The sequence below is a fragment of the Uloborus diversus genome, chromosome 8, assembly GCF_026930045.1.
Source record: "Uloborus diversus isolate 005 chromosome 8, Udiv.v.3.1, whole genome shotgun sequence".
NCBI lineage: Eukaryota > Metazoa > Arthropoda > Arachnida > Araneae > Uloboridae > Uloborus > Uloborus diversus.
Genome location: NC_072738.1, coordinates 129,463,912 through 129,476,282, shown reverse-complemented (window position 1 = coordinate 129,476,282; position 12,371 = coordinate 129,463,912). Strand labels below are relative to the sequence as shown.

General features: G+C 32.2%; 1 protein-coding gene across 1 annotated transcript in view; it reads right to left on the bottom strand.

Annotated features, from left to right (window-relative positions):
* The window catches only part of LOC129227332 (thyroid receptor-interacting protein 11-like), a 33,320-nt gene that overhangs the window by 18,227 nt on the left and 2,722 nt on the right, over positions 1-12,371 (bottom strand). Inside the window, exons 2-5 of the mRNA XM_054861876.1 lie at positions 11,949-12,088; positions 6,663-9,176; positions 2,530-2,601; positions 996-1,117 (exon numbers count right to left, since the gene is read on the bottom strand). Of these exons, the coding sequence (XP_054717851.1) occupies positions 996-1,117; positions 2,530-2,601; positions 6,663-9,176; positions 11,949-12,088 (2,848 nt within the window). The remainder of the gene's footprint in view (positions 1-995; positions 1,118-2,529; positions 2,602-6,662; positions 9,177-11,948; positions 12,089-12,371) is intronic.

Here is a 12,371-nt window from a genome sequence, read left to right as displayed (position 1 = left end):
GTCATTTTTTTTGTTGGTTTTAAAATAAGTCACATTTAACTTGATAAAAAACAAAGTTAATTAACCCTTAATAGGGGAGGTGTGGTCTTACAGACCGCTCAAAAGTTCATCCGGTCACCCCTATTTCATTTTCAGTTTGAATGTCATTGCATTCCTTAAAATCAGTCTGTGAGACCGCAACTCCCCTTCAGTGTTGCAATTTTCGGCAGTAGTAGACATGGCTCTTAACCTTAGAACTGCAGATATAGGTTCATTTATCTTATCCGCGTTATGAAGTGTTGCAATTGCAAAATATTCTAGATGAGGTTGATATTTGTTTGAAATGTTCACAAACAGTACGCAATGATGTTCTAGGGACAATGAAGGCTGAATTATTCCTCGAAATACGACGCAAAATACTAAGTTATAAAGGGCAGCCAAAATTTTCTCATAGCGTGATATAATCAATTTTCTCGTATTAAAATATTATGCATATATTGAAAAACTAAATTGAAATCATTAATAAAAATAAGATTCCTTTCCCCCCCAGGAGTTAGTTATTTACTGCAGCATATGATTTTCTCGAAAAATTTTAAGACTCTAGCAAAATTTCCTCGGAAAAGACATATTTTAATTCAAAATTCAAAAATATTTTTTCCCCGTGCAAATAAAAGTTTAAAGAACATCTAGGGAAAATTACAGGAATGTATATTAATTACACAATTAAAAAAAAAAATTGTAAATAGAGCTGTCTCTGACACCTCATGTCGTCACCTACGTCCTCCTTTTTCACCTCCCACGTTACGGGTTAAACATAAAAATCCACAAACGTCTACAGTGCCTTCATTATCTGAAAGTTTGTGCGAGATTACAGTTAAAATTATTTTGAGGCGGACTTGCCTAAGAACAAGGGCCAACAATCCTGAGGTAGACTATAACCTTGTTTTAATGTACTTACAAAACAAAAAATGAAAACATTGCAACAGCTCAAAATTTGTTGATTATTTTGAAATTACTTGGTATCAACTATTGCAGTATTGGAAATTTCAGCTCTCCTCTTCACTTCAAGCAGTTCATCTCTAAGCTCTTTTTCCCTTTCTCCTGCTTTTAAGGCTTCATGGGTATAATTTTCTTCAATCTGGAAAAATATTCAAGGGTAAATGATTAGAACATTAACCATTTTAATTCATTTTCAAAAATACAAATGTATAGAGTTTTAAAATGAAATTAGAGGCTTGAATTAAGAAGGATCCTTTAAAACAAATGTGATGACCAGCAACAACCTCTGAGCCTAACTAGGCTGCTTCTAGTGAGTTTATTAGTCCCTAATGAAGATCAATGGCCCTCTTAAAGTTATCTACCCCCTTATTCATTACAGCCTCTTCCAGTAAGCAGTTCCAAGTGCCCACAACCCAACTAAAGAAATATTTTTTTCTAATTGCCAGGTTAGCATGAGATTTTTGAATAGCTTAAAACAATGACTCCTTGCCCTGCTTTCCATGCAAAAATGTAACCCATTAACATCTTTCATTTTGATAAACATGGTCGATTAATTTCTTTAAACCACAATCATTTTTAAGCGTTCAAAAACTGAAGTTAATGAAAATGCAGATTTTCCAAAAAAACTTTTTTGGAAGCAATATGCATTGCTCAGTAAATCTACATCTTTATTGTGCAACAAAAGGTTTTTTAATGGATTTTGTGGCAGAGAAAACTTGAGACTTTTATGATGGGATATTCATATCTATTTGAGAAGTTTCTTAGTATTAAAGAAAAATTTAAAAAGGCAACATTTTTTAAAAAAACTCTTTTTAAAACTTTTAAAAAATATTTTTTCTCTCAAACTTGGAGGGTTGGAGGCACTTGATTTTCTAGCATTTCTCTTCTTCAGGGGACAATAATCATAGACTTTTTCTAAGGAGCATCAACTAGTCAATTATTGTTATCCCAAACACAGGTTGTAGATAACTGAATTAACCATTTAAAGATGGCACCACCAGTCAAATAAACCTCCACAATCTAGACACAAGCTGGAAAAGGAGATAATTTTTTAACAGCATCCTGGACGCATGGTAACTGCTGAAGGAAAAACTGCAGGACTTTAGAGTTAACAGATTCAACAAGTACATGTACTTGGTACATGTACACCACATGTACTTGGTGATGATTTTATCCTCTCAGGTATCAAACCGGGGACTTTGGGATCCCAACTCTAATGCCTAAACATTAGGTTCTTCAAAACCTCACACTACTATACCTTAGTCATTTGATATGAAATATATTTTTTGAATAAAACTATATACATCAACGTAAAAAAAATATTTTTAAAAACAATGTCTCAACATTTTAATATGTTTGATATTGCCAATGTATTTGATCTACATTTATTGAACATGTGACTCATGGTAGTCAATTTTGAAACTACTATGGTAAACTAGAAAAAGGGGGTATAGGTAAATTTCTATTGAAATTTTTAAATGTCACATTATGTCATTTCAATTAATAACACACAGAGTACAAAAATGAAATAAATAACTTTATAATGCTCACTTCTAATAGATGCATTCTCAGTCTTTCCAATTCATTTTTAAGATGAATTTCACTGCTTTTCATTCTTTGAATCTGCAACAATATTTGAGAAGTTCTTTTTATGTGTTTTCAAGCTACACACAGGTACACACACATACATACATACATATATATATACAGTAGAAGACCATTATAACGCACACATTGGGACCAGAGCTTTTGCGTTATACAGGTTTTTGCGTTATATAGATCATTTCACAAATTTTGTAACTAATATTCAGAATATATCTAAATATTAGCACTTCAGAATGAGTTTTATCTGCAATGAGTATTAAAGCACTAATATTACAATTAGTTATTCACAAATAAATATGTTTCACAATCAAAATCCTGCACTTCTGCTAGCTTCATGGTTTGCATAACAGCTGCATTTTCAAGAGCCATCTGGTATTTTCTGTTTACTATGAGTACTAATTTAAAAGCTTTGAAATAAGATGGAAAGATAAAAAACTTTCAAAATTTAATTTGCCTAACAATTTTTATTTTTGCAAAGCAAAACAGATGTATTTTTTTAAACTTCAAAACCTATTGTTTACTTTTGAAAAGTAGTGCAGTTTATAGAGAATTGCGTTATACAGGTCGGCGTTATAACGGTCTTCTACTGTATCTATAATTATTTCAGAATATACATTGCATTCACTATGAAAAAAGTGCTATACCACAAAAATTTTTAAAACTGGGTAAGGACTAGATAATTTCTTTAATTTTCCAAGACAAACATGAGTTCTGAACCTAAAATAATTAAAACAGAATTTTATACATGCATTTGAATAAATTTAAAAGTAAAGTCATCATATGTATACATACGCTGAGTTTGAAAGTAAAATTTAAGAAAAAAGAGGTTGCAGACAAACATTGATAGTTAAAATTCATTTGCACTTTGTTTTGGCCATGTAAATTTCTCTCTGCAGAGAAACATTAGTACAAATACAAAAATTAGTACAAATCAATACCTTCTATTTCAATAAATATGAACAACTAAATTATATCCTTTCTGATTCGCCTTTACTTGCTATTGAATACAAGAATTCACGTCTTTTAAGTCTGGAATCACAATCTTATTTATAGTCATATATCGCTATATTATAATATTGTACAAAAAACTTAGGATCAAATTTTGAGTTGGGTGTGAATTCAAAAAAAAAAAAAAAAACCTATTGTGTGCAAAACAAATTGTTTCACTCAGAATATGATGAAACAAATGCTGTTTTTTTGGCAATTTACTTAGCACCATTTTTTTAACCCCGGACACAACAAGGGAAGGGGGTTATAAGTTTGACATGTATATTTGTATGTCTGTCTGTGGCACCATACTTCCTAAACGGAAGAATCGATTTTGATAATTCTTTTTTGTGCAAAATGCAACTTGATCAAGTGTTCTAAGCTAGGTCTCATGTTTGCAGGACTAATTACAGAAGATATTAACTAAAAACCACAAAAATTAGCATTCTTAGCAATATAAGTAGTGTAAAACTTATACGTGCATTTGAAATATTACTACACATTGAAAGAACAAATTTTTCAGTGTCTGATGAAATTTGTTTAGAACTTCCAAGTTACATTGAACTTGAATTTTGAGCTTTTTTTTAGCAGAATTCAAATACAATTCTAAGCCTTTATTAACACAACTGCTCAACTTCATTGTTGGCACACAAGGAGAGAAAGCCTCTATAGTTTTAAAATTTTTGTCTGTTGTCAATTTCTATAAGTTAAATAAAACACATGTAATTCATTACAGTATTTAAGAAAGGCTTTTAAAAAGACTTTCAATTTTCCCATAATTTTGTAACTAATAAATTTTAAGATTTGTGATTATAATTTCCTTTCCGCATTTCCAGACATCCTTCACACTACAGTCAACTGATTAAGCTCACCAGCTGCAACCATTCTTATCCCAATGAGTTAAACAACAATGTTTTAGTTCATTCAATTCATCAGGATCCAAGCGTTGGCCAGGCTCAGATAATATAAGTAAATACACAAACGCTGCAGACAGAAAATTTTCAGTTGGCAAACAATTTTGATAGATTTTTAACTTTTTTTTTTTTGATGACATGTTTTTTGCAATAGACAAATGTCAGTTATCAATTTTGAGGTGTCACCAATTAATGATTCTGAAAAACTAGTGCAATTATGATTGAAAGAAACATGCTGATAGCTTAGTGGTACTCTGCTCTCTTTATACTACTCATTTTTGCTGTTTGCCGCAATAAGAAATTATACAAGGAGCACAAAATTATTTTGCAGAAAATTTTAAAGAAATTTTTTGAGGCTGCAGACAGTTCGAAATTTCATCTAGGTCTGGCGTTGGCTCTACACATGAGTAAACTAGTTGAGTCAACTCAGTTCAATTCAGTTGCGGATACAAAGGGAGGGTCATGGCGGTCATGAATTCACTCCCCCCATAAACCATCCACAACAGTATCCGTCCACATTGTGTTCAAATACTTAATGTATAAAATGTAAACTATTACAGCATCTTTTCAATTCATTAATTATTTTTGAAAATAAATAATTAATGAATTGAAAAGTTGACTCAACTAGGTTGCATTGTGTGAATACAACGAAATACACTAGTCAACTAGTAACTTTTCCAAAAGTCAAATTAACTGAGTTGTCTTGTAGGCCTTAAAACATCTAAAAACGGATTGAGCTAACTTTGGTAATAAGTGCCTTAACTATATGAACAATATAGGGAAAAATGTTGCAAATTAGGGATAAATGTTGCAAATTAATTTCATCGCTTATGAAATTAATTTGCAACATTTATCCCTAATTAGGTGCTTAATTCCAGGCCAATTTGGTGTTTTTTGCTGACCTCCAAGCAGTTTCAGAATTTTTTCGTAACCCTAAGCTGTAGGTAGGTTCATGGGGGAAGGGGGGGGGGGTCATTCTTCAGCATGACCCACCTTAAAATGGTTTTCTGTATTCTTGCCTGGTTAAGTTTTAACAGCATTGTGGAGCAGCCGCTCGAATAAATTTGACTTATTAGGAGACGAGTTGGCTCAACTAAGTTGCCTTGTGTGAATACAAAGAAATACGCCAATCAACTAGTTGACAGGTAACTTTTCCAAAAGTTGAATTAACCGAGTTGCCTTGTAGGCCTTAAGACATCCAAAAACAGATTGAGCTAACTTTGGTAATAAATGCCTTAATTATAAGAACAAATACAGTGCAAGTGTATATGCAGAGTGACTCAAAAAACTGGAACTTTTTAACAATGCAATAAAACCATAAGTAATGGAAGAAAAGCATTTTATTCACAGTAACTGAAACCTTGAAACTTGTTATTTAAGAAACTCACAGAATTTATCATTTTTTTAAAACTTGTGTCCTTTAGATTGCATCCTCTTATAAGAATACATCTTTGAAATCTGCTGTTGAGATCCCTCATTGACCGCATTTCAGCAGTGATACTGAAAATTTCATCACGAGTCTTAAACAACCTAATTAAAACAGAATTCGAGATGAAATTCACAATAGTCCAGCTGAGATGTCTAAGCTGGATGAGGAATCTTTCCCCAGTAGCAGTTTCTAAGAACACATTCATACAAGAGGATGCCATCTAAATCAGTGGTGCACAACCTTTTTCTGCCCGAAAGCCGCACTTCCCATTAAAATGATTCTTGCAGGCCAGAGCTCATATAAAATTTCAAAATATTTCTTTTTTTTCTAATTATCATGGGAAAATATGGGAAAAAAAGAAAATTATGGATGAACAATTGTTATCATTACTTTGATGCTTATTTTGTTAAATGCATATTTTTCAGAAACCTATTATTGAATATTTGGCTCCAAACTTGTGACATTGTCATGTACATTCTGATTGGTAATATTGGACAAAACAATGGGTCACACAGATCAGCTTCCTGGCTAGTTGTAGGTTGGGCACCAGTGATCTAAAGGATGTAGTTTTTAAAAAAAGATACATTTTATGAAGTTCTTAAATGAAATATTTTAAGCTCACAATTACAACAAATAAAATATTTTTCCTCCATCAATCTTGGTTTTATTGGATTGTTAAAATGCTCCTGCTTATTCATGTCACTCTGTATCTTAATTAAAAAAAGAAAAAAAAAAAAAAGAAAACATACCTCATTCCTAAGGCTCTGGTTTTCTTGCCTACTTTGATTCAGAGCCAAAAGAGTTTCATCCCTTTCTCTGTATAAATTCTGAGCCTTACTGAACATTGATTCACTATCAGCTAAAATTTGATTTATATCCACAGTGCCCGACTTAGATGCATCACTGTTGATATACCGAGATAAGGAGGAAACCTTTTCAGTCATTGACTGCATAGCAAATTCTTTCTCTTTTAGAGCCATGTTTAACCTTTCATTCATTTCCTTCAGAAGAGAGGTCTCAGAATTTTTATCTTGAAATCGAAGATCAAAAGACTCTTTGTCACTTTGTAGCTTTTCTATTGTACTTTCATACTCTGCCAACTTATTATTTAAATCTGATAATTTCTTTTGGAGACCTGCAAATGTATGTTCTAAATTATCATATTCTGATTTTAATTTCTTGATTTGTTGAGACAAATCATGGATGATACAATCTTTCTCTTCTATCAGATGATCTTTTTCGTCATTAGCATGAGTTAGTTGCTCAATTCTGTTGTCCTTCGCACTCAGCTCGTCTTTCGTGATTTGAATGAAGGTCTCTGAATTCATTTTGTTTAAAAGTTCACTGTATTTTTCCTTGATGTCAACTTGCTGCTGTTCCAAATCGGTAACTCGTTGCTTTAAAGCAATCAATTCATTCTGCGTGTTAATTAAAGACTTTTGTTTCTCTTCATATTGTTGAGAAACAGAGCTATGCTCATGCTCCAAGACATCGAATTTCTCTTTCTGATTGGACAAAGCCAATTTTAACTTCTTTATTTCGCTGGCATACTGGCGACACTCTTTATCAAGATTATTATAACTCACCATTACCTTGTCCCGATCTGCCTTGAATACATTTATTTGTTTGCTCAAATTTTCTTTTTCTTCCATTAATGATTGCAAATGTTCTGGAACAGAAGACGCGTCCTGGATTAAAGTTGTCAGAGTTGAATTTTTTTGCTTCAAAGACTCAATTTCAAAATCTTTATCCCTTATTAATCTACTCAGTTTTTGAACTGCTTCTTTTGTGAGCTCTGGATCTGCATCTGCTTTCGACTGTCTCAATTCACAATTATCTTGCTGAAGTTTTAATAACGCTTGCTTTTCTGAAGCGACTATGTTAGTGAGCTTGTGAACTTCTGACTTTAAAGTACTACATTCCTGAGTTTTTTCATTCAATACACACAAAAGTTTGCTTTTCTCCAAATCCAGTAACTTTAGTTTTTCATTTAACAAAATTAATTCATTACTCGATATTGAATTATTCTGGTTGAAACCTGAATTTGAGTGTGCACATTTATTGCAAGTTTGTGTTACTATCTTTTTATTATTTTCTGCGGTATCAATGTCTTTTGCATAGTCATTATTCTTCTTATGATAGCTTAAATCATGAGTAAGGCTATTGATTTTGTTTTTAGCAATGCTAACTTCTGTTTCTAATGATTTGATGGCAGCCTCTTTGTTTTTAACCAGTACGTCTTTAGCCTCTAATTTATGATTTAATTCACTAATATTTTTTGTTGCATTTTTAATTGCATCAGAATAATCTTTTTCTTTTTCTTCCAAGATTTGCTTCATTGATGCAATTTCAGCCTCCATAGCTACACATCTACAAGAATAATCATTGTCTGTTTGAGTAGTCACAGAGATTAAATTTTCTTGAATAGAATCATAACTGCAAAGCTTTTCTATAAGGTCTGCTTTATCTTGCTCTAAAATTTGTATACTAACTTCTAGTTCTGCTATTAAAGAGTCTTTACTAGAATTGTCCTCCCCTTTTAGGCTAAAAGAATCAGTTTGGCAGTCCTTAGATATCACAGAATCATTGAATTCTTTTACGTTTGTTTGACATGAAATATCTAGTACAGAACTAACAGTTTGGGATGAAAAATCACTGGTAAGAGGATTTAAAAAAATAGTTTGTATACTGGAGTCATCAGTTTCTTTTCTGATATCAACTTGCACAGATTTTACTTCTGATGTAACACTTCTGGAAGATTCATTTTGAAGTGGCTCACAAGAATTCTCATTTCTCTTCATTGCACCATTTTCGGAAACCAGAAAATTTAAAACATCTGCAACTTCATTGATAGCAGACGTCAGGGAATTTTTATTCTCAGAAAGAGTTTCCAAAAATGATATGTAATAATTGATTTTATTACTGAGATTATCCTTTGAGTTTGAATCTTTTTCACTTAAACTGCTTTCTAAAACGTTTGCTTTTTGGTTTTCTAGCCATTGTAGCTGCTCCTGAATTTCCAGCTCAGTATTATACCTTTGAAAAGTTTTAAAAATTAAAAGTAAGTTTAATTTTTCATATAAGTCATCAGTTCCATCAGTTAGTTTTATTTCTGGATTTGAATTGTATAAAGTACAGTCAAAATGATTTTTCAACCTAGCATCAGTTCTCCCTTTTATTTCTGCAGCTGCAAGTTTAACTTTTAGTTCATTATTCTCCTTGACAGCTTGGTTTTTTAAAATCAACAGTTCATCAATAGCTTCCTGTAAAGAAAGAGAATTTCAGTAACTGAAGATACATACAACACATGCACAGAAAAATACACATAGTGAATAAATGTTTAGTACTCTGAAAAATTAAAATATGTATGAACTAAATAAACAGTAAGCTCATCAATAGTTTAAGAAATTTCAATCAAAAAAGGAAAAAAACCCTTTTTTTAATTAGCATGGAAGATGAGATGGAAATTGTTTCCCTCCACATCTATGTTTTTCTTTAGTTTTTGAAAAGATTTTTCCGACACTTGTATTTGGAAAAGAATTCCAATATAGATGTGCAACAGCCTTAGGTTTTATAATGCAATTTACTAAATTCACAATTTATCTTGCCCATTAACTTCTCTTATACTTATGTCTAGCTAGAAGTTAATATTTAAAACCCTAAAAGCATATCAAACTGTATGCTCCCCTCTCAGAGAATTACTACTAAACCATACATTTAATATTTTAATTACAAAAATATTCTCCAATTGAACTATGCTTTAAGAGGCAGAATAACCCATGAAAAAACACAAAGGAAGATTTTTTGTATGCAACTATTGTTGACCTTACAATTTTTTTTTAAACGCTAGCCAAACACTTGCAGAACATCTGCAATCGTTACTTACGTTCGACGAGCACTATCAGTAGCGACCGGTTGGTTAATCACGTGACAGCAATGACATCAGCGGTTACTAACCGGTTGTTCATGAACCAATGCTTCATCGAACGCTTTTGGTTGATCACCGGTTACTTGCACAGACATTATGTAGACGAATAACACGCAGGTGAAAAATACATATAATTGGTCAAAAATGTCACGCGGTTCCATCAACCAATCAACCAGCTAGAGTTGCAGTCGACCGGTAGATCAACCAGTGAGGCTTATAAAACAACATCGGAAGCAACCAGTTAACCAGTAGCTCTCAAGAATGCTGCGGTTAACAACCAGTTACTCACTGGTCAATCGGTGAGGTTCGTTGAACGCAAGCTAAGTGTCTTCTCCTCAGAGCTAAAAAAATATCTTGTAGACGATTAGGCAAACAGTTTGCACAGTGTCAGAAGCTTTGCGAGTTTCTGATGGTGCTACAACAACATGGTGGGTCTGGACACATGAGAGGAAAAAAAAAAAGGAATTGGAGGACTACTTTAAATTCTTACGAATTTTTTAAAGCTATTTAATGCACGTTGTAAAATTTATTTTGCAGATTATTTTAAATTTTGATGGAAGTTTTAACTATTTTTGTGGTTTAACTTCTTTATTTGGTGTAATTTTTATAACGTAATGGAATTTTTGTAATTTTATGAGGTGCCAAGATTTTTGAAAATTCACCACTACAACCTCATTACTATAGCTCTGTCAAAATTTTCTAATGTTGCCAAAACCCCCATAACCAAACCACCCTCAGTCATACCCATAAAATGGTGCTCTATGATGTTGATTTCAATTAGTGCATAGCTGATAGTTGACAAGTTAAGGCTCAGCCACCATATTTCTGGCACTAATTGTTTCGTTTTGGTTACATCAGCAAAGTTAAAAGACATGAACTTTTACTGCAGTTCATTTCCTACTTTCAGTAAAGCGCATTACAAAAAATGCAAACTTCAGACAACTGGCCGTAGTTACGCTCTTGAACTTTATCAATAGGCAAGTCAGCACTATAACGTAATTGCATTTGGCAAAGATTAAGCCTATTTTCAAGTTCTCTTCGATTCACTTGTCAGACTCAGACAACTATTTCCCTCATCAATATTTCTTTCAGATCTTCTTTCCTTTGTCTGAATAGAGCTTCAGTAACCCGGCATGCCCTTTTCAAACATTTCTACTTATAGTTTCAGCTCCATTAAGGAGTAAAGCAAAGGTTGAAAAAAAAAATTGCCTAAATTAATAAAATTCAGAATTTTTTAATAGCAGTTCGTTGACATTCAACTGTTGCTATTTTACACTAAATAATAAGCTTAAATCCTGTGCTACACATGTTGGCGTTTGGTTACTATAGATATTTTCTTCACACACAAATAAAATACAAATAATCAGAGTGAATAAAATGTAACCACATCTTAACATAGTACACATTAAATGTTGAATACAAAGTTTTTTAAGCACTTGAAAATCAAATAATATGCACCACAATGCTGCCGTGTACAAGTAAAGGGCAGTAACTGCAAAGTTTTAATTTTTTTGCATTTTATTCATCGATTGTGTACGTTATCTTTATTGTACAAGCTGGCTTATTTGATTTCATCTGAAAAAAAGGCACCAAAAAGACGTATAATTCTAATATTTTCCTATTGTTAGTATTGAATATAAAATTCGTTTCTTCAAATTATCTCGAAAATAATCGATCATTTCTGCAGATACTGCCGTTTACCTGCACTGGGCAGAATGGATATATTTTGAATGAATTTTCTTCGTGTTCTTATAATACTATCAATAATGTAGGAATTATATCCATTTTTACTTAATTCCTGAAGGAGAGAGTCTCTCTTCCACTCAAAGAGAGAGAAAATTCAAGAGTAATTTATGATTTAGTTTAACATAATTTGCCAAAGCAGCAAAAATTTTTGATTCCCCAGGCATTTTATTTTTTCAACATTCTCTGATTTTTTTTTTCCAACAGAGAATTCTGATTTTTTTTAGATGTTATGAAATTGACATCATGTTATTACTAAAGAATTTATAGACGTTATGAACTTGATGTCATTTTAATACTATAGATTTATTTTGTGCTTGAAAAAGATTGCTTTCTGAAACATTTTGTTCTTTTAAAGATATACCTGATGTTGTTGGTCAAGTTCATCAATGCTTCTTTCAAGCAATTCCTTCTCTTCTAACAACATTCGCAATTGAGCATCTTTTTCTTCACAAAGACGCAGAAGCTTTTCTTGGGGCAAGATTTCATTTTGATGTTCAATACCTATTTGAAGTTGAGAAATATTTAAATTATTAATTGAATCTAACCATAAATTTGAAGAAAACGATTAAAAAAAGAAAAAAAAACATAAGTTTACTAAACTTAAGTTTGAGAGTTTAATTCTCGCCTAAATGATGAATTTCAAGATGCAGAAAATCGCCAGCATCTACGCGATATCATTATGTCCCATAATAATAATCTAATTAGCAAGTACTATCTCAGCAATCAGGTACTATTAATTGGTTTGGATTCCAGGGCCGGATTTAGGGGAGGGCAAGCAGGGCTA